This window comes from Hyperolius riggenbachi, chromosome 9 (assembly GCF_040937935.1).
Source record: "Hyperolius riggenbachi isolate aHypRig1 chromosome 9, aHypRig1.pri, whole genome shotgun sequence".
NCBI classification, from domain to species: Eukaryota; Metazoa; Chordata; class Amphibia; order Anura; family Hyperoliidae; genus Hyperolius; species Hyperolius riggenbachi.
The window spans coordinates 294,820,025-294,843,319 of NC_090654.1; the positions used below are offsets into that span (position 1 = coordinate 294,820,025).

The 23,295-nt window shown below is 48.1% G+C and overlaps 1 protein-coding gene across 3 annotated transcripts in view; it reads right to left on the minus strand.

Annotated features, from left to right (window-relative positions):
• Positions 1-23,295, minus strand: part of ATG2B (autophagy related 2B) — a 131,727-nt gene that overhangs the window by 25,955 nt on the left and 82,477 nt on the right. For 2 of the 3 annotated variants that reach the window (XM_068254783.1, XM_068254785.1), the window contains exons 24-34: positions 19,228-19,334; positions 17,419-17,511; positions 17,234-17,304; positions 15,382-15,449; positions 14,087-14,254; positions 12,844-12,985; positions 10,140-10,342; positions 7,459-7,682; positions 6,179-6,287; positions 3,656-3,850; positions 1,213-1,314 (exon numbers count right to left, since the gene is read on the minus strand). In XM_068254783.1, the coding sequence (XP_068110884.1) occupies positions 1,213-1,314; positions 3,656-3,850; positions 6,179-6,287; positions 7,459-7,682; positions 10,140-10,342; positions 12,844-12,985; positions 14,087-14,254; positions 15,382-15,449; positions 17,234-17,304; positions 17,419-17,511; positions 19,228-19,334 (1,482 nt within the window). The remainder of the gene's footprint in view (positions 1-1,212; positions 1,315-3,655; positions 3,851-6,178; positions 6,288-7,458; positions 7,683-10,139; positions 10,343-12,843; positions 12,986-14,086; positions 14,255-15,381; positions 15,450-17,233; positions 17,305-17,418; positions 17,512-19,227; positions 19,335-23,295) is intronic. The other variant, XM_068254784.1, reaches the window with a different exon arrangement.

The window sequence follows — 23,295 nt, forward strand, 5'->3', positions numbered from 1 at the left end:
CATTTGCCAATGGCTACAGATAAGGCTTGCATCTCCTGCTCCCTGCAGTGAAAATAAAGGTTTGTACACAGAGAGAATATGTGGGACTGATGTCAAATGTTCTAGTTACTAAAATATTAGTTTTCTGGAGTATAATACCACCTTATAGAGATTCTGTAACAAAAAAGTTCCCCTGGGGGGTACTCACCTCAGTAGTGGGAAGCCTCTGGACCCTATCGAGGCTTCCCCCCTCCTCCTATGTCCCACGGCGGTCTCGCTGCAGCCCCCGGAACGCACAGCCAACAATTTGTCAGGCTCTGCAAGATTTACCTTTTTTTGGCTCCAGCGGGGGGCGCTGTTGTAGCTTTTCCCACGGAGATAGGCAAAAATAGCTGATCTCTGTCGGGTCCGCTCTACTGCGCAGGAGATTTGCAGGAGACTTGCGCATGCACAGTAGAGCAGCCCGACAGCGATCTGCTATTTCCGCCTATCTCCGAGCGGAGAGCCGATACTGCGCCTGCGCTGGAGCCGGGAAGGTAAATATTTAAATCGCCGCCGCTCCGGGAGGATTTTCTCCGCTGCCGTGGGACCGAGGAGGATCGGGGAAGCCGCAATAGGATCCGGAGGCTTCCCCCACGCGAGGTGAGTACCCCCAGGGGAACTTATTTTGTTACAGATTTTCTTTAAAGCAGTACTGAAATAACCTAAAAAAAAATAAAAATAAAATAAAAATAAGAGTTTTACTTATTTGGTGCTTCTGCCAGCCCCCTGCAGCCTCCCGGTGCCCATGAAGTTACCATACGATCCTCTGTTCCCCCGCCGCAGTTCACTTTACGCAGTTGAAGTGCACTGCACCTATGCAGCCCACGCCTCGCGCTTCGATTTTCTCGTACTGGGCCTGCGCAGGACCTCCTGGCCATGGGAACACGTACAAGGATGCGCGTGGCCAGGGCGCAGTGGATGTTGATGGCGGTGAAGAAACGGAGGATCGTTCAGAGACGGCGAGGGCACAGTTCGGCTGCAGAGGGCTGGCAGAAGCCCCAGGTAAGCGTATCTCTTATTTTTTTTTAGGTTATTTCAGTTCCGCTCAAATAAATATTTCCCTTCCCTGCTCCGCTCACATTCTGGGGATAAGTGCTGTATATTTAGCAATGATACGGCAATGCTGCTGCCCTCTGCTGGCAATAACCGGTACTACCCTAACTCATTTTAATCAGCAGGATTTGATCTCACCTGGTCAATGTTGAGGCGCAGCGGCATGAGGGTCACTCGAAGACAACATTCTTGTGGTGATTGGGCCGATTCGGGGCGGACATGTAAGGCTTTAATTGTCAGCTGAAAAAATAAAATAAATAGCAGTACTAGTAATATCCACAGAAGAATAAGGAAGCTCTGACTGTGTACATTGTTCTGCTGACCCCGCTGGCCACTGCGGCTTCATTCCTACACAGGGCCTGACTAAAATCAGCTGAGGGGGACGAGAAGGACGGCCTCAGCCGGTAGCGATGATCGTTATGCCCTAATTACGATTACGCAAAATTTCACGTAATTTGCGAAATTACGATTATGGCCTTAATCGAAAATTTGTAATTTTGTGAAATTACGGAAAATTCCGCATTTATGTAGAATTTCGTAATTACGATCATTTTTGTAATGGAAACTAAATCGGAAATTTCGTGTTTCGCTCAGAAATTTGTCCGTTCTCGAAGTTGTGTCCAGAGCCCCCTGATACATTTAGAGTGACAGCGCGTGCAGCCAGGGACCTTTGCATTATCAGATATTGCAAGGCCCAAAACCAAGTGCCTCAGCATGACCGCTGCATGCACCTTGGCAAAGAGCACCTGCCATGGCTGCAGAGAGCCTCCTGATACATTTAAAGCGACAGTACGTGCAGGGGCCATTATCATTAATTGCAATGAGTGACTTTCCTGAGTTTAGTCATTACTTAAATTTGCATAATTACTATTATAAAACGAAATTACATATATTTTTTTCGTAATTAAAATACATTAAAACATTAAATTACGAAATTTCCTGTTAAACACGAATTTGCGCGAAACGCAAAATTTATGTGATGGAAATTTTGCTTACGGAATTCCGAATTGCTGTTTGTATGGCAATCAAGTGATTATGAATTTGTGACGTAGCGGTAAAATTCACGCCCGGAAACACCACATTACGCACATTTCGGCTCAACACTAATAGTCAGGTGTGTGTACAGTGGCCCCTAAACCCCAACCTGTCAGTGACCCGCCCAGCAGATTAGGGACAGGCGATCCTATTGTTTATGCTTCCCCCCTGCAAGCCACTCCCCCCACCCGCACATACCAACACAGCGCAGCATGTATGGAGCAGTCCTGGGGCGGGAGAGGGATTCATCTGCAGCTACATGTGCAGGGGCCCAGGGAGCAGTGTGGGGAGACCATGGGGGGGGGGGGGGGGGGGGGGGGGCAGCTTAAGTTTCCCCTGGGACCCCTTAAACTGGCCCTGCAGTGTTTCTGACATTACTGTCAGAACTGACAAGATTAGCTGCATGCTTGTTTCAGGTGTGTGATTCAGACACTACTGTAACCTAAGAGATCAGCAGGACAGCCAGGCAACTGGTATTGTTTAACAGGAAATAAATATGGCAGCCTCCATATCCCGCTCACTTCAGTTGTCCTTTAAGCTCCGTATAAACATGCAACCACAATAGTCGGAAAGCAAGCAATCCCCGACAGTTAGTGATGAGCAAATGAGGTCAGCGCACATTTGAATTCAGTGATGGCATAATTACGGACTACCGATCTGATCGTTAGCGGAAGCGCAAAAATAAGACCAGGAAATGCAAAATTTCCTGTGAGTTTCATGTGAGTATTTTGAATGGATCGACAGTTTGCCATTGTGCGGTACAAACAATTAACAGTGATTACCGTCCAAACTGATCCACCAGGACGGATCGGTGTACTTGGTCGATAATCGGTCTTTTACTGTAATTGCATTTTATTTTTAAACAATCATTGGCCAACCCGTTGTTCGTTTCAGAGTACTTGTGTACAGAGCTGCAGAAGGAAGGGATTCTGCTTGCCCTACTTCTTAGCATACAATTTGCATGACGTTTACATGCAAGCCGGAATGATCTGCATCTCACCGACCATCTCTGCTGAGAAGAGCACAGATTTGTACATTGGGAATAAGAAGCAGCAAGTGAAGGGTTAACATCACATGGTGTGAAGGTCAGCACTCTGCAAACAGAGGAAGTGACAGGAAGCATTGCACAATGTGCAGGCCAGACACAAAGCACTGCCAGCAGCTGCAGAAGTAATAATACTTTTACTTTATGTAACAACCAAACACATTTCCACATATCGGCCTCATAGCAGAAGCTGCGGTCACACACAAACTATGCCGCTTCCTGAGCTGAGCAGTAGTGATAATGCCCCACCCCCTGCAGCAGCTTTCATGAGGACACGCCCCTCAGCACAGGAACTCAGGGCCCTACTTCCTGTCTCAGCTCTTGGATTCTCCATACATGCTGCTGCTGTAGGAGAAGGTTTGGCTGCTCTTGGCCTGATGACATATTTTGTAGATGAGAAGTAGAGCGCTGCATTGCTTAGAAGGAAATGACGGACTTCACATCGCTCACCCGAGAAGGTCACGGTACGCTGGAGTCACGGAGTGTAAGAGGCGGGCTTACCATGTTGGAATGAGCTTTTCTTGGCATCTCTTTGCTGCTGTAGAGATGGAGGAATTTATTCATCTGAGATGAAGCCAGACGGTCTCTGATCTCTAAATCCTGGACAATGAAGACCTGGCGTGACACCGGCTGTTCCGTCAGTGGCAGCGCAAAGACCGGCTCAGCCTCAGGGTACACTTCATGCTGGAACTTCACCTGCGTACAGACAAGGCACAGTACAAGTCAAATAACTTTTATATCACGCTATTCTCCTGGTGGACTCAAAGTGCTGGAGCTGCAGCCACTAGGGGGCGCTCTATAGCCAGTAGCAGTGTTAGGCCGGAGCTGCAGCCACTAGGGGGTGCTCTATAGGCAGTAGCAGTGTTAGGCCGGAGCTGCAGCCACTAGGGGGCGCTCTATAGGCAGTAGCAGTGTAAGGCCAGAGCTGCAGCCACTAGGGGGCACTCTATAGGCAGTAGTAGTGTTAGGCCGGAGCTGCAGCCACTAGGGAGCGCTCTATAGCCAGTAGCAGTGTTAGGCCGGAGCTGCAGCCACTAGGGGGCGCTCTATAGGCAGTAGCAGTGTAAGGCCAGAGCTGCAGCCACTAGGAGGCGCTCTATAGGCAGTAGCAGTGTAAGGCCAGAGCTGCAGTCACTAGGGGCGCTCTATAGGTAGTAGCAGTGTTAGGCCAGAGCTCAGCCACTAGGGGGAGCTCTATAGGCAGTAGCAGTGTTAGGCCAGAGCTGCAGCCACTAGGGGGCGCTCTATAGCCAGTAGCAGTGTTAGGCCGGAGCTGCAGCCACTAGGGGGTGCTCTATAGGCAGGAGCAGTGTTAGGCCAGAGCTGCAGCCACTAGGGGGCGCTCTATAGCCAGTAGCAGTGTTAGGCCGGAGCTGCAGCCACTAGGGGGTGCTCTATAGGCAGTAGCAGTGTTAGGCCGAGGCTGCAGCCACTAGGGGGTGCTCTATAGGCAGTAGCAGTGTTAGGCCAGTGCTGCAGCCACTAGAGGGAGCTCTATAGGCAGTAGCAGTGTTAGGCCAGAGCTGCAGCCACTAGGGGGTGCTCTATAGGCAGTAGCAGTGTTAGGCCGGAGCTGCAGCCACTAGGGGGTGCTCTATAGGCAGTAGCAGTGTTAGGCCGGAGCTGCAGTCACTAGGGGGCGCTCTATAGGCAGTAGCAGTGTTAGGCCGGAGCTGCAGCCACTAGGGGGTGCTCTATAGGCAGTAGCAGTGTTAGGCCAGAGCAGCAGCCACTAGGGGGCGCTCTATAGGTAGTAGTAGTGTTAGGCCAGAGCTGCAGCCACTAGGGGGTGCTCTATAGGCAGTAGCAGTGTTAGGCCAGAGCTGCAGTCACTAGGGGGCGCTCTATAAGCAGTAGCAGTGTTAGGAGAGTGCTGCAGCCACTAGGAGGTGCTCTGTAGGCAGTGAGTGTTGCCTAAGGTCTCCTCACTGAATAGGTGCTGGCTTACTGAACAGGAACAGTTGAGATATGAACCCAGGTCTCCTGTGTCAGAGGCAGAGGCCTTAACCAGCACACTATCCAGCCATAGAGAGATAATAGGAGACCGTTGTAAGCAACACAGATTATATACCACCATATTGTAGAACAGGGCAGCAATCAGCGATCTCCCATACCAACCAGAGTGACCAAGAGGAGAGTGGGGGAAATGAAGGCCTGAGACAAAGGACGTCAAGGCCTTTCTAAACATACTTTAAGGTGGTCTGAAAGCCAGCATTTCTACTTTGCTCTAAAAGATTCCTCACAGCTTGAAAGCTACTATCCCAGAATTTTTTTTAGCAGAACATCACTGAAATGGTTAAATAAAGCACTTTCTCCTGCTTCAACTTCAAATCCACATCCAAACTGGAGATAACAGTATCTTTTTGCATCCAGACTGGAGACACCAGTATCTTTTTGCATCCAAACTGGAGATAACAGTATATTTTTTACTTGTTAAACACAAATGTATCAACACTGGAAGGTAAACAAACACTCTCTGAGAAACTGTCTCTGCTACAGGCACACACAGTGTTCAGAATAACCCATTAGAAGATTTTAATATATAATAAAAAAAAACAGATATAATAAAAAATAATAAAATGCAATGGCAGCTTTCAGGGTAGGAAAACCTACACTTTGGAAACGTGTAATTTGTAAACAGCCAATATTACTTATGCACAAAAGCAAATCTGATAACTGTATGAGTAATACAAAGTAGAAAAAAACATTTTTATTGAATGTTACGTCAGAGTTTCAGACCACTTTAAGGCAAGACATATGGAATTTAGAAGACAGATCATGAAATCACATTGCAACCAAAAAGAAAAAAAACATTTAAAACATGTGCCAGTTGTCAATGTCAGTTCAATATTTTTGATTGGCAAAGCAAGTGACAGACATGAACAGCATTTCACAAAAAAACAATAAAGCACTGGCCATACATTGAGTGTGATCATCATCCGATAATGGTCAAGAAGACAGCATGAAAAATATTTATTAGGCATAATGAGATCTTCCTTCAGATATTACTGTTCAGTGGGTTACCTTGGTCAGCTGGATCTCCATTAACAAGTCCTGATTCCTCCCGCGGCCTCCTCGGACCAGGCTGCCGGCCCTCCTGGTGGGTGTACTCGAAGGGGAGCTGTGCGGACTTCTGGAACACAGTACAGCATTTCCATAAATGACAAATCACTGCGGTAATACTGTATGTAGTCTTTCACAGAAACCACACAAAGTATTCTGTCCTCTACATAATAAAGTCTTGGTTCTACTAGGGCTAGTGTCAATCAGTCGTATGTAGGAGATGTGTGAGGGTGTGGCACACGAGGAGATATTGCAGGAGGCCAGCCTTCTCTCTCCTCCTCCTATACTCACCTTTTCTCATGCACTAGAATTCCCACTCCCAGTGCTGCTGCATTATTATACCTTGTGTGTAAGTGGATCACAGGAGGTGAAGTATACGATCATAGTCAGGTATGTCCATTACTTTCTGTTATAACGGACAGGACAACTGATGTGCAGGAAATGTCCATGTTTCCCTATGGCTCCTTTCACACTGAACTTTGCAAAACTGAAGCTTTTTCACAATGCTCTACTATGGAACAAGTGATCAGTTAACACACATCAGTTTTTCAGCGTATGGTGTAAAAACCTGGAGGGTCATTCCTCTGACCTGCTCTAGATGAAGACACGCCCACAGGACTTGTGCATTGCAATTTGGGGGCAAAAGCAATTTCACAATCTAAAAAAATAAATAAATACCGGTACCTGAAGGGGAAAAAAAAAAAGTACTTACCAGAGAAGAGGGATTATCCATAGGTTATCCCGCCCCCCTTGCCGACACGGATCCAGCGCTGGGACCACCCACTGACCCCTTGAACTTTTTGACAAGGGCTCCTGTCCATGAGCGAGGACGACTGTCCTGTGCAGGACCCCTCGTGTCTGTGGAGTAGTATGGTGCCAATCTGCTTCCTGCACAGTGCGGAGAGTGTCCCATCGATGGATCAGAGGTCTTGAGGAGGGTGTGGGCGAAGCCAGAGGCATCCCTCTGACAAGGCTAGTATCTAACTTTTGCCTCTTTTCTAAATGACAGATTTAGTATAAGATGGGTGAACCTGTGAGTGTGAGCAGCTCGGAACCTGTGAGTGTGAGCAGCTCGGAACCTGTGAGTGTGAGCAGCTCGGAACCTGTGAGTGTGAGCAGCTCGGAACCTGTGAGTGTGAGCAGCTCGGCACTGCTAGGGCCAGGTTATACAGGATAGATATCAGGAATGTAGCTGCAGGTTTTGGGTGGTCCAATAATATAAACCCCCAAGAGATGCTCACATGAAATGCTTAGCAGGGGAGGTAGATGAATAACCAAAGTCCTTTCCCCCGTACAGGTGCCAGACCAGCGACACCTCCTTCACCACATAGCGGATGACCGGCACCGGGAAATGCACCGAAGCCCTGCTGGTGTCCGCCTTCCTGTCCGGAGAGCTGAAGTAATCCTCTTTAATCAGGATGGCGTCTTCCACCAGCTTCCTCACCACTGGCTCCTCATCCTTATTCTGAAGAATCAAATAAAATACACCAGATAACATAGAATAATATTAGGTTAAAAACACATGATTAACCAGTTCAGCACCACAGGTTATTTCCCCTTAAAAACCAGAGTAATTTTCACACATCACGCTCCTCCCATTTATTTGCCAATAACTGTATGGCTACTTATCACACCAAAATGATCTATATATAGTTTTTTTTTTTTTGGCACAAATTACGCTGTCTTTGGGTGGTACTTTTTGCTAAAAATGATTTTATTTTATATGCATTATAAAATAAAATAAAAATCCTGATTTCAGCCATTATAGTTCTAAAACAACATGTACTATTTTAGATAAAACCCACATGTTTCATGTGCAAAACCCACACGCTTTATGTGCCCATTTGTCCCTGTTAGTACAACATTCAAATTATGTCCCCAGTACAATGTATGGCGACAATATTTTCTTTGGAAATAAAGGTGTATTTTCTGTTGTACGTTTCTTTATACTTTATCAATAATTACAAGCCCTAATTTGCAAAAATAATATTGATATATCCTAATGACATACATATTATAAAAAAGCTGAGCCCCTATGATAACGATTTATGGATTATTTTTTTTTTTAATGCCATCTTTTATTTTTTTTCTTTTACAAGTGTTTTATTTCTGTAATTATAGGGGCAGGGGAAATAAGGAGTTAAATTAATGGGGGATTTTTTTTTATTTTATATATAAATAGAGGTGTATTTTTACTTTTTGGCAACTAGATGGCCCCACACTATCCTGTGTACTCAACAGAACACAGGAAGTAGTGTAAACCAATGTTTTTACTTTCACTTTGTGAATGACCACAGACATCTCACTGATGCCAGCACTCATTGACTGTAAGCACTTTGATTGGCTTTGGGAACATATGCTTCCATACACTGATAAGTACCCTGCCACGGGGGAGGGGGGGGGGGGGGAGGGTTGCGGGCTTGCGCCTGTACACACCACTGCAAACAGCCTGATGAGTGCACCTACACCCTTGGTGCTGTAGTAAAGTCCGCAGGGGCATAGATACACAATACAGCGGGTGCAGTATCGGTTAAAAATCCAGACATTCCTTTTAGTTATTTAAGAAACAATGTGTCCTCAAACGTTCATAACGCAGCTGGCTAAATTTGGGCAAAGCTTAAGGTAAATCTGTAATGAAGAAGTGCCCCTAGGAGGTACTTACCTCAGGTAGGACAATCCTCTGGATCCTAAAGAGTCTTCCCCATCCTCTACAATAGAGGGGATCCAGCCCTGGGGCCCCCCAAGGATCTCCTTGTCAGCTGCTTGTCGGCGTGATGGTTGGCTGATGGTGTAATGGTTAAGGGCTCTGCCTCTGACACAGGAGACCAGGGTTCGAATCTCGGCTCTGCCTGTTCAGTAAGCCAGCACTAATTCAGTAGGAGACCTTTGGCAAGTCTCCCTAATGCTGCTACTGCCAATAGAGCGCACCCTAGTGGCTGCTGCTCTGCTCTGGCGCTTTGAGTCCGCAAGGAGAAAAGCGCAATATAAATGTTATTTGTCTTGTCTTGTCATGTACACTAGTGTATTCCAGCTCGGGATACAGCAGAAAATTAACTAGTAGCTTCCAATGGGAATCTGTTAGTGCGCGTGAGCAGAGTGGCGACTAGGATTGTTGTTTTTACCCATCACTGGATCGGGCATATTTAGGAGGACGTGGGAAGCCTCATCAGGATCCAGAGGCTTCACTTATTATTATATATTTATTTAAACATGTATATAGCGCTGACAGCTTCCACAGCGCTGTACAGAGTATATATATTGTCTGGTCACTGACTGTCCTCAGAGGAGCTCACAATCTAGTCCCTCCCATAGTCCTATGTCTATGTATGTATTGTGTAGTGTATGTATCGTAATCTAGGGCCAATTTTTAGGGGGAAGCCAATTAACTTATCAGTATGTTTTTGGGATGTGGGAGGAAACCGGAGTGCCCGAAAGAAACCCATGCAGACACGGGGAGAATATACAAACGCCTTGCAGATAGGACCCTGGCTGGGATTCGAACCGGGGACCCAGCGCTGCAAGGCGAGAGCGCTAATCACTACACCACTGTGCTGCCCTGAGGCAAGTACCCTACAGGGGCTGTTTTTATCCCTACAGGTTTACTTTAATGTGCAAACCTTATAGCTAAATGAAGAATCATTCAAAAGTGCACCGGGGGGGATGGGGGGCCGCTAAGCTGAGTTGGGCCGGTCTATTTGCTTTCCTATGGCTTGGTTTGTACTTTTATTTATGCTAATTTGTAATCTGCCTCTTGTGTATTGTACAGAGTGCTATGTAGTGTGCTGCCGACATTAATGCAAATAATTCCTAAATGTGAAAACTTACAAATAAATAACATTGACTGACCCCAGTGTAAGAAGCTTACAGACAAAGTGTACAGTATGTAACAGCAGCATTATAAAGAACAGAATCAGACTCTTACCGATGCCGGGGCTTTTGGCGCGTACAGAATACAGAAGTCATCGCTTTCCAGCGGACCGTCCAGAATGGCGTCACTCATGAGATGGGGCGCGGCCATCATGAAGGTGGGGCTGGACTCTTCCGAGGCTGCGCCGCTTTCATCAGGAAACAGGAAGAGGTCAGAGCAAGGAGCATCCTGGGATTCAAACCGGCCTTCTGCAATGCCTTCCAGGAGAAAGACAAGCTATGTTACCAAACAATCACAGAGCATTTATTTACAGGAACCTGAAGGGAGAGGGACGTGGAGGCTGCCATGTTTCCTTTTAAAGAGAACCAGAGATGAAGCACCCTCTTGTATTTTACCTTATAAATCAGTGGGAACATGACAGTAAACACCTAATCTGCTCTTTGTTTCATTGTTCTCTGTTTAATCTGACTGTTATCACCTCTGATAAGAATCCCCCACTGAGCACTCAGTCTGGCTTTGCTACGGAAAGATTATAGCTGAGTCTGTCTTCTCTGGTGTCTTTTCAAGCCCAAGCCTGCCCCCTTGTGGCTCTGCTATAATGACTCAGCTATAATTATTCCCTGCAAAGCCAGACTGAATGCTCAGTCCGGGATTCTTATCACAGCTGATAACAGACACTTTTAGCAGTGAGGATGAAACAGAGAGCAGGGTAAGTGTTTTCTCTAATGTTCTTACTGATATATATGGTAAAATACACAAGGGTGCTTCGTCTCTGGTTCCCTTTAAACAATATCAATATCAGTTGCTGAGGTCTCTGGCACTTTATATTATGCACTGATCAATATGCATACGATGCACGGCACGCACTGTATTTACATATGCATACCATGCGCTGTAAGCACTTTATACTATATTATGCATGTTTCAGTCACACGGTCTATGCTCTGTATACACTTTATGCCCATCTTTACATTATACACTTCTTTTAAACGCATATCATGCACTGGATGCACTTTTAAATATGCACTTTCTTTGGCCTCAGCAATTTGCAATCCTGATGATTATGAGGACATTCCTCCCCCCCTTACCAACAACTCAGTGTACACTATTTCTATGCTTCTTCCTCTAGGTTATATTATATGGAAAAGGAGATTCATCTTAGGACTGTGTTTTTTGTTGAATATGTACAATGCACAATGTTACATCCTAATTGTTAGCTTAGTAATTGTAGGCTTGATTTTAGCTGTTTTATTGATCTGACTAAGCGGGCAGAGACCCATGAAATGTGTTGTCAGCAATTAATTTGAATATTAAAGATCCATCCTTAAAGAACAAGCGACACCCATGCTAACCTAGAAATAAAAACCACATATATAAGTAGATAAATACTACTTCTACTTACCGTACATAACAGATGTATTGTGCTATCCACGTAATGATTCCTGTGAATTTTATACAGGAAAAGCAGAAAATCCAATTCTAGGCAGTGGCCATCTTGCCAAGCTAATGCTGACATCATATCCTCCCTGACTCTTGCTTTCCCCCCTCCCTTCTCTTGCTCATTGTGTAGTCATTAGCTGCCCTCCTCCCAGAGTCTGCAGACACTACCACTGAGATGTATACTAGGAACTGCACTGTCTTATCCTCCAATCGCTGAGTCACCTCAGCCTTGCTTGTAAACACAAGTGATCAGAGGGTGTTTCTGATAAGAAAGCTAGGCAGAGAAATAAATGGAAGCGGAGGAATATATTATAGATAAAAAGACCTCCCAGCATTCAACTGTTTGGCACTAGGGCCAGTGCTCCTAAAGTATGTGATAACTACAAACCATAACAGCAGGAAAAGTTTTGCAAGTTTTGAATGCAGGATTAGCATCTTTATCACTTAATACACTCAGACCAGTTGCTGTTGAAATTTGATTTTTATGGTGACACTCCCGCTTTAATCTTTTCCATCTCACACTTTTTATGCCAGAAGTGACTAGAGGACACAAAGAGCTGATTTTCTCAACATCATGCACTTGGCGACCAATGAGGACAATGACAAACAGTCATCAAAATACCATAGCTTGCAATCCAATAAGTCAACCACTGCTGGAAAACCTGTAGCCAACCAATGCTGGAGATGGCAACAGACCGGCAACCATCACCACGGCAATCTTTTGCAAGATCCAAACAAACGTTTATAGTGACACAGGTTGAGTACAATGACACAATACTCAGAGTGGCAGCTACGACAAGGACCCAGCTGCTGTAATATCAAGCGTAACAAAAGTATGCAATAAAACACGTGTCAGCAAATCGTATGCACAGTCTGTTTTCTGGGGAACGTGTTTTATGGCAGCTGGGTCCTCGTCAGAGCCCCGTACTGTGAGAACATCATTTTACTCCACCAATGTGACAATAAAAGTTTGTTTGGATCTTGACAAAGATACTGATCCTGTGTTTGGGTTGCCATGGTGATGGTTGCTGGTCTGTGTTTTGGTTGCCGTAGTGATGGTGGCTGGTCTGTTGCTATCTCCAGCACCGGGTGGCTGCAGGTTTTCCCAGCAGTGGTTGACTTCTTGGATTGCAAGCTCTGGGGATTCTGTTTTCTGCATTCTTGGCTCTGTGCTGGAGTTGTCACCACTGGGAGCTGCTGTAAACTGGAGAGTCCTATTATACGGTCTATTACTCTATCAATATGCCATAATAACTTCCGGGTGATAACAAGAACTTTACGATACCCCTTATATAGAGAATACATGTTACAGACATACCATTGAGTTGGGGTTTTACTGGTTTGGCATCCCGGTTGATGTCCATATCCTCCATGGCATCACTCATTAGATCTCGCAGGATCTGCTGTTCTGCCTCGGCCAGCAGGGGGCCTCGAGAGCTGGAGGCTGCACATGGTTCAGGCTGCAACACAACAAATGCATTTACAATAGGATTCCTGCACGGATTTACAAGGGAGACAGATTTAAAAAGAAAACTCACGGAGCATCGCTGGGAAGGGATAACGCATGTTTTATATTTGTCACTAGGTGCAGTAAAGCTCTCTCGCCAGCTGGAAGACTCGTGTGATTGATAAGCCAGGAAATTAAAGAAACAGTTACTAGTACCCTTATTAACCTGCCTCCCAGTGCTAGAGATCAGTGTTTGAGATAAGTGCGCTGCTTCTGCCCTGATGCTGGGAATTCACGGCTCGATTCTGAGCCATTTAGGTGATAATTTCCAACACGTCCCATCTCCTACCCTATCGGTTCGCCGCTCAATTCTGAATGGAGGACAATGGGAAAAGTAAGAAAAACCAGCGGAAGACAGGGCAGCACGGGGGGAGGGGGGAGGTTAGGTTTAGGCATCAATAGAGGGAAGGTTTTAGAGAGAAGAGGGTCAGGTTAGATGATCATAAAATATCTGAATTAGCTAGAGCCCAATAGTAGAATATTGGTAATTTATCGATATTCTACTAGCTGTTATCCCCGGAGCCCTTTTTGGATGTACGTATTACCTGTGCTCTGATAGGAAATGTACCGTAAATAAACTGACTTCAGTTCCGCTTTCTGGTGACCAGCACTGCATGATTGAACATTGATCTAGAGAAGTGTCCTCAGAGTGGCAGCCAGAGGCTCTCCTAGTGGAGGTGCGCAGCTTTGCTGACATGACAGGTCATCATTGACCTCAAAAGTGTTTCTGCCTTTGCTGCATACATGTAATTAAGGTGCTGGGAAATTTGGGTGCAGGGCAAACCTGAAAAATGGCTCACCCCGCTCCTGCAAAATTTCATGTGGCTTTAATTACTATTCCCCCTCCAGGTCCCTCTGGTGAATTACATAATTCAGCTTCCAGCTATCGCTAGCAGCTGAATTACGCAGTTTTTATCCTAATTTGGGCATCTTTTGACGTCGCACAAATTACTGACTGATGGGCGCTATAGCTGTAATTCCCATAACGACCTATGGCGGCGCCAGCTGAGCCTACATTTCCAGCGCCGTTTTTGCCCGATTCGCCCTTTGCTACCTTTTTGGCCTTGTTGGGCCCGGGAGAGGTCTGTGCCCGGGATGGAGGGTGCAGGTCTCCATAGTTGGCGATGTACTGGATGAGGTTCATCAGCGCAGCGCAGGAGTCTGAACACGTCCGGATGTGGATGACGTCGCTGGAGCAGTACATCTCGAAGCGCGGCTTGGACTGAAATACAGATAGAAAAGACAAAAGTAGGATACAACTTTGTAAAAAAACAGAAAGTTACGTCTCTTATGTGAGGATTAAAAGTAAAAAAATTAAAAAGAGAACAGAAAACCGTGGACTATCTAACCTCCCATGTGTCCTCCCACCACACCGGGCGTGTCAACCTTACTACAGTCAAGACTCCTTTCACACTGCAATAAAAACCCTTCTGCTAAGCATGGCGGAATGGACCAGAAGCAAACCGATCATAGAAAGTAATAGGATGGACCAGACTCCAGTTGGATCACTGCTAGCCTATGAGAAGGGACGGCGTCCACTCTTACTAGGCTGTGCTTTGCAAGATACTCACCTGCCGCCATCCATTCAGGTCCCTGCATGCTGGAAACACCGCTATAATGATCCCGAGGCCCCAGCAGACGCATCAGGCTACCATTGGTGGCAATAGATAGACCAACGGGAATCGTCCCTCCCTAAGGAGGACTCCGATTGGTTCACATTTAAGAGTTTCTGAAGTGACATATAGCATTAGTGGCATAACTACGAATGATGGGGGCCCCCCCAGGAAAAACTTTTGTGGGCCCTCAAATGTTACACTCTTTCCTCTGCCTTCCCTGGTGACCCTCATGGCCTGGAGGCTCATATTAGGCACAAAAGTGTAGTCACAGCGGCTGCTCCCGTAGCTACGTCCCTGTGTGGCATGATGAGATTAACAAGCATGTATGGGTGTGTCCTACATACAATTAGCCAGTGTTCTCATTTTTTTATGCAAGTGTTTCCTCTCGCAATCCCTGATCCTTGAGCAGAGGTGCACTGTGGGCATTTCTCCCTGACCCCCAATAAGAGGCCACGAGAGACTTGTATGTGGCTCTGACACTCCTGACAGCAGGGAAGAGGAAAGCACTCCAACAAGTCATCATTACTCCGTATGGGAGCTGAATACACCCGAAGTGGGAGTAGACGCCCGTATGTTTAGGCTTTCAATTCTTTAGCTCTTAAATTAAAAATATGAAAATGGGACTCCAGGAAAGTCATCAGCATTATTTTCATAAATACAATAGTTTTGTGAGAAAATTTTTTGCAAAAAAGTGAAAATAAACAGAGTTATAATATCTGTCTTATAATCTCACCTCCTCTCCATGCTTCACAGCCAGTATGGTCAGCTCTAGCAGGCCCACATCCAGGACGCGGACGTAATCTGGAAAGGGCAGATAATGCATATGAGATCAACAGATCAGAGAACCCAATACTCAATACATTGTACACACGAGCAGTAAACCTATGAATGTGTTACTACAGGTAAAAAGAAAAACACAAACAGAAACAAACAAAACCCTTTATAGTTGGCAGAGAAGTAGCAGGGGAAAGAGGCAAGAGCAGCAAAATCTACAAAAGTAAATGAAGCCTAGTAGCACCTATGGCTTGTGTTCGGTAAACAGCGCAATAAATAAGGCACTGAGATTACACAGCATCCTGGAGCCACATTTCAGGAGCTGCACAAACTTGGGGGGGGGGGGGGGGGGGGTTTAGTTACCCAATAGGAAATAAAATGCCTTGAAACTGTTTAAAAGGAGGGGCAACAGGGGGCCTGCCACTCCTCATGAATCAACTGAACTTATAGGACTGATAAGTTGATTGCTCCAAACAAAGGATAGGACTACGCGTTTCGCAGGTAACGCCCAATTCTTCTTCAGGCCAAACAAAGTGTCAAGCGGCTGTAGTGATTGGGTAGGAGATTCTCAGAGTCTCCAGGATGCACATATGGTGGTTGCAACATAATGGCAAGTCAAACAGTGGGAGTACCCCTTTACTCTGAATAGTAAACTGTTTGGTGCACTATTGGTTCCTGCTTGTTCTCTTTACATGTTCTCGGCCCCTGGACCTCCCGGGACTCTCTCTTCATTAAGCTCTGCTCATTCAGTTGTCAGGATCAGTGGACATAAAAAAACTAAGTCTTGTAAAAGTAATACCTTTTAATGGCTAACTGATAAAGTTAAATGATGCAAGCTTTTTGGGATCTAGTCCCCTTCTTCAGGCATATTTCCAGATGTTAGCTTATTTATTTGTTGTATTTATAAAGCGCCAACATATTACGCAGCGCTGGACATTAAAGAAAACCTGTACTGAAAATTAAAAGTCAAAATAAGCATACACAAGTCATACTTACCTCCTGTGTAGTCTACTCCTCAATCTCTTTCTCCTTTCCTGTGTCCCGTTTGTCCACTGTGATCCATGGAATTCTCCGTCCTCCATTTTGAAAATGGCCATTACCCCATAACAGCTTCCTGGTCAGCACACTGTTAAACTGTAATATCGCCCACTTGAGCCATAGGGAAACATGGACACATCAGTTCTCCTCTCAGCTGTAACTGACAGCAACTGATATATAACTGACAGCAACTGATATATTTCAGTTCTGACAAAATGTTGTCAGAACTGGAAGGGATCATTGTCAGAAGAAAATGGTGAGCTTCTGAGAGGAACTGATGGCAAGGTAACTATGTAATGTTCATTTGAAGTTACCTCATGTGTTTATTTTAAATAATTTTACTCAGTACAGGTTCCCTTTAAGGTTACAGACAATATTTAGGGGTGACATACAGCAATATGACAGACATGGAGATTAGGCAAGTTAAGTTCACTCAGATGCATAGGATGGGTGCACAGTAATGGAGGTGCGTGATCAGGTAGGAAACACAAGGAAGAGGACCCTGCCCAAAGGCTTACAATCTAGAGGGAGAGGTAAGGACACGACCAGTAGGGGACCAGAGTTCAGCTGCGGTAAAACACTGATGACAGGCTGTCCTGATAACTCTGCCCCTGCCTTGAAATACCACCTTGCAAAATCAGTAATCTATTCCTATTATTGATCAGGTGAATCCTCCACCAGATATTTCTCTAAAGAATATTGTAACTGCAGATATCCTCCATTTATGTCATGCAGAGGGGAAGGAAGGCAGAGCTTGTAGAAATTCTTCTTACCGCGGTGTAGATTGACGGATACCGCATTACACTTGTCCGATAAATGCAGCGCAGCTTCATCCAATATAATCCTGTATAATGACACAACAGACACACAAGGTGATACAAACATTGGCTGTCTGATATATGTGATAATGGCGCCACCTACTGGCGAAGCAGTGGAAAAGCAGGCTGGTCGGGATTACCGTAAACTAGATGAAGACTTGTCTAGCGCAGCACTGCAGGAAATGCTGAACGTCTCCACTGTCAGCAGAGCCCTTATCGGCAGGAAGAGAGGTCTGTGCAATAAGAGACACATATATCATATCAATAGGAGACATGTATATCATATCCAATAACAATACAGGGTAAGTAGACAGAGTTACTGTAGAACAGATTCTAGTTCTCTTAGCAACCAGCATACTGCTTACATGTTGTAATTTACCTAGAAGCTTCAATTCACTAAGTGTTACCACATTCAGCCTTAGGCCTCATTCATAACATACTCGCTTCCATGCACATTTCGGCTGCAGGTATAGTGTGTGACATAAGAACGGTAGCCGTGCACAGACAGCCCTTCTGCTGTTCCCATCATATGCGCTGCGCAGCAGGGAGATGCGTTATCGCCCTGCTGTGTGCATTTTTTTGGCCAAGCGCAGTGCTAACCCGATCTGCCGTGAATGGGATCAGCAGCACATATAGCGTGCGATCCTGCGTGTTGCGTTCTGATCACACGGCCATTCTGCGCTACTGATGTGAAGGACAATAGTGTATGTCAATTCACCAAGGCTGTTCCCGCATAGAAAAAAAATTACCGTCAAGTGAGATAAATGACCAACTTGTGCAGTAAATACCTCAATAAATGTAAATTCACAAAATGTGAGCTCTTCGGTGCCTCCAGCCTGCAGCTGTCACTAACAATGGAGGTTATAAAGGGGGGAAATACAGCAGAGAAAAGAGAAAACTAATCACGCTATTCAGGAAAATAAAAATCCTTAATACAAATAGATTTCCCTAATTTCACAATATTATGATGCAGTAATTCAAAATAATGAATAAGACACTAATGGTTTTGAGCGAATACAAATTGTAGGATAATTTTATGCAGCCTGGACTTGCTCTTTACTTTTCAGTCAATGCTGCCTGCATCACATCTTTCATCCATTTCCCTGCACTGCAATAAATGCAGCAAATACAGAATGAAATACTGCATGAGGCATAACTCTTAGTAAATTGTCATCCAGGTTTTAGGTATGAATGAGTGGATTTGGAAAAAAAAAGTCCAAAACCCCAAATGCATTATTTTACTGACCCTGTATGTTTTACCGAACATTTCTTTAGTGAATTAACCACCCTGGCGTTCTGATAAGATCGCCAGGGAGGCTGCGGGAGGGTTTTTTTTTAATAAAAAAAAAACTATTTCATGCAGCCAACTGAAAGTTGGCTGCATGAAAGCCCACTAGAGGGCGCTCCGGAGGCGTTCTTCCGATCGCCTCCGGCGCCCAGAATAAACAAGGAAGGCCGCAATGAGCGGCCTTCCTTGTTTTGCTTAGATCGTCGCCATAGCGACGAGCGGAGTGACGTCATGGACGTCAGCCGACGTCCTGACGTCAGCCGCCTCCGATCCAGCCCTTAGCGCTGGCCGGAACTTTTTGTTCCGGCTACGCTGGGCTCAGGCGGCTGGGGGGACCCTCTTTCGATCAGGCAGCACACGCGGCTGGCAAAGTGCCGGCTGCGTGTGCTGCTCTTTATTTGAAGAAAATCGGCCCAGCAGGGCCTGAGCGGCAGCCTCCGGCGGTGATGGACGAGCTGAGCTCGTCCATACCGCCAGGCTGGCTCTGCAGTGTGTCTCAGGCTGTTCAGCAGGCAGTACAGATCTGACAGATCTCATTGCTTCTGGACAGTTTGCAGCGGATGTTGTCTGTATGCTGTATTGGGAGTCACATATAACAATCCTGACACAATACAGAACAGAAGGAGGGTGAGAAAAGACACAAAAGGGCAGCCGCTCCTACCTGTAATCTAGGGCACAGCTCCACAGGTGGACGTGGAACGTGGTGGTGGAGGCCGGAGGGCTGTAGCCTAACACTGGCTCATCACTGATGTTCAGGAACTGCAATATCTACAGGATAGGAAGGGGAAACACATTATTAATAATAATAATAATAATAATAATAATAATAATAATAATAATGTAGGAATGTCAACAGGAAAATGCTATTCAGGAGAAAGATAAAAGTCAGGAAGAGACAGATGACAGCCTGAGGGCCAGTCACCAGTCACAGTGGGCGAGTACACAGATTGCAGCCTGAGGTCCAGTCACCAGTCACAGTGGGCGAGTACACAGATTGCAGCCTGAGGCCCAGTCACCAGTCACGCTGGGCGAGTACACAGATTGCAGCCTGAGGTCCAGTCACCAGTCACGCTGGGCGAGTACACAGATGACAGCCTGAGGGCCAGTCACCAGTCACAGTGGGCGAGTACACAGATTGCAGCCTGAGGCCCAGTCACCAGTCACGCTGGGCGAGTACACAGATTGCAGCCTGAGGCCCAGTCACCAGTCACGCTGGGCGAGTACACAGATTGCAGCCTGAGGCCCAGTCACCAGTCACGCTGGGCGAGTACACAGATTGCAGCCTGAGGCCCAGTCACCAGTCACGCTGGGCGAGTACACAGATGACAGCCTGAGGGCCAGTCACCAGTCACAGTGGGCGAGTACACAGATTGCAGCCTGAGGCCCAGTCACCAGTCACGCTGGGCGAGTACACAGATTGCAGCCTGAGGCCCAGTCACCAGTCACAGTGGGCGAGTACACAGATTGCAGCCTGAGGCCCAGTCACCAGTCACGCTGGGCGAGTACACAGATTGCAGCCTGAGGCCCAGTCCCCAGTCACAGTGGGCGAGTACACAGATTGCAGCCTGAGGCCCAGTCACCAGTCACGCTGGGCGAGTACACAGATTGCAGCCTGAGGCCCAGTCACCAGTCACAGTGGGCGAGTACACAGATTGCAGCCTGAGGTCCAGTCACCAGTCACCCTGGGCGAGTACACAGATGACAGCCTGAGGGCCAGTCACCAGTCACAGTGGGCGAGTACACAGATTGCAGCCTGAGGCCCAGTCACCAGTCACAGTGGGCGAGTACACAGATTGCAGCCTGAGGTCCAGTCACCAGTCACCCTGGGCGAGTACACAGATGACAGCCTGAGGGCCAGTCACCAGTCACAGTGGGCGAGTACACAGATTGCAGCCTGAGGTCCAGTCACCAGTCACGCTGGGCGAGTACACAGATTGCAGCCTGAGGGCCAGTCACCAGTCACGCTGGGCGAGCACACAGATTGCAGCCTGAGGTCCAGTCACCAGTCACGCTGGGCGAGTACACAGATTGCAGCCTGAGGCCCAGTCACCAGTCACGCTGGGCGAGTACACAGATTGCAGCCTGAGGTCCAGTCACCAGTCACGCTGGGCGAGTACACAGATTGCAGCCTGAGGCCCAGTCACCAGTCACGCTGGGCGAGTACACAGATTGCAGCCTGAGGCCCAGTCACCAGTCACGCTGGGCGAGTACACAGATTGCAGCCTGAGGTCCAGTCACCAGTCACGCTGGGCGAGTACACAGATTGCAGCCTGAGGCCCAGTCACCAGTCATGCTGGGCGAGTACACAGATGACAGCCTGAGGGCCAGTCACCAGTCACAGTGGGCGAGTACACAGATTGCAGCCTGAGGTCCAGTCCCCAGTCACGCTGGGCGAGTACACAGATTGCAGCCTGAGGTCCAGTCACCAGTCACGCTGGGCGAGTACACAGATTGCAGCCTGAGGGCCAGTCACCAGTCACGCTGGGCGAGCACACAGATTGCAGCCTGAGGTCCAGTCACCAGTCACGCTGGGCGAGTACACAGATTGCAGCCTGAGGCCCAGTCACCAGTCACGCTGGGCGAGTACACAGATTGCAGCCTGAGGTCCAGTCACCAGTCACGCTGGGCGAGTACACAGATTGCAGCCTGAGGCCCAGTCACCAGTCACGCTGGGCGAGTACACAGATTGCAGCCTGAGGTCCAGTCACCAGTCACGCTGGGCGAGTACACAGATTGCAGCCTGAGGCCCAGTCACCAGTCACGCTGGGCGAGTACACAGATTGCAGCCTGAGGTCCAGTCACCAGTCACAGTGGGCGAGTACACAGATTGCAGCCTGAGGCCCAGTCCCCAGTCACAGTGGGCGAGTACACAGATGGCAGCCTGAGGCCCAGTCACCAGTCACGCTGGGCGAGTACACAGATTGCAGCCTGAGGGCCAGTCACCAGTCACGCTGGGCGAGTACACAGATTGCAGCCTGAGGTCCAGTCACCAGTCACGCTGAGCGAGTACACAGATTGCAGCCTGAGGTCCAGTCACCAGTCACGCTGGGCGAGTACACAGATGACAGCCTGAGGGCCAGTCACCAGTCACGCTGGGCGAGTACACAGATTGCAGCCTGAGGCCCAGTCACCAGTCACAGTGGGCGAGTACACAGATTGCAGCCTGAGGCCCAGTCACCAGTCACGCTGGGCGAGTACACAGATTGCAGCCTGAGGTCCAGTCACCAGTCACGCTGGGCGACTACACAGATGGCAGCCTGAGGCCCAGTCACCAGTCACGCTGGGCGAGTACACAGATTGCAGCCTGAGGGCCAGTCACCAGTCACGCTGGGCGAGTACACAGATTGCAGCCTGAGGTCCAGTCACCAGTCACGCTGGGCGAGTACACAGATGACAGCCTGAGGGCCAGTCACCAGTCACGCTGGGCGAGTACACAGATTGCAGCCTGAGGCCCAGTCACCAGTCACAGTGGGCGAGTACACAGATTGCAGCCTGAGGCCCAGTCACCAGTCACGCTGGGCGAGTACACAGATTGCAGCCTGAGGTCCAGTCACAGTGGGCGAGTACACAGATTGCAGCCTGAGGCCCAGTCACCAGTCACGCTGGGCGAGTACACAGATTGCAGCCTGAGGCCCAGTCACCAGTCACGCTGGGCGAGTACACAGAGTGCAGCCTGAGGGCCAGTCACCAGTCACGCTGGGCGAGTACACAGATTGCAGCCTGAGGGCCAGTCACGCTGGGCGAGTACAAAGATTGCAGCCTGAGGTCCAGTCACCAGTCACCCTGGGCGAGTACACAGATTGCAGCCTGAGGCCCAGTCACCAGTCACGCTGGGCGAGTACACAGATTGCAGCCTGAGGCCCAGTCACGCTGGGCGAGTACACAGATTGCAGCCTGAGGTCCAGTCACCAGTCACGCTGGGCGAGTACACAGATGGCAGCCTGAGGCCCAGTCACCAGTCACGCTGGGCGAGTACACAGATTGCAGCCTGAGGGCCAGTCACCAGTCACGCTGGGCGAGTACACAGATTGCAGCCTGAGGTCCAGTCACCAGTCACGCTGGGCGAGTACACAGATTGCAGCCTGAGGTCCAGTCACCAGTCACGCTGGGCGAGTACACAGATGACAGCCTGAGGGCCAGTCACCAGTCACGCTGGGCGAGTACACAGATTGCAGCCTGAGGCCCAGTCACCAGTCACAGTGGGCGAGTACACAGATTGCAGCCTGAGGCCCAGTCACCAGTCACGCTGGGCGAGTACACAGATTGCAGCCTGAGGTCCAGTCACCAGTCACGCTGGGCGAGTACACAGATTGCAGCCTGAGGCCCAGTCACAGTGGGCGAGTACACAGATTGCAGCCTGAGGCCCAGTCACCAGTCACGCTGGGCGAGTACACAGATTGCAGCCTGAGGCCCAGTCACCAGTCACGCTGGGCGAGTACACAAATTGCAGCCTGAGGGCCAGTCACCAGTCACGCTGGGCGAGTACACAGATTGCAGCCTGAGGGCCAGTCACCAGTCACGCTGGGCGAGTACACAGATTGCAGCCTGAGGCCCAGTCACCAGTCACGCTGGGCGAGTACACAGATTGCAGCCTGAGGCCCAGTCACCAGTCACGCTGGGCGAGTACACAGATTGCAGCCTGAGGTCCAGTCACCAGTCACGCTGGGCGAGTACACAGATTGCAGCCTGAGGCCCAGTCACCAGTCACGCTGGGCGAGTACACAGATTG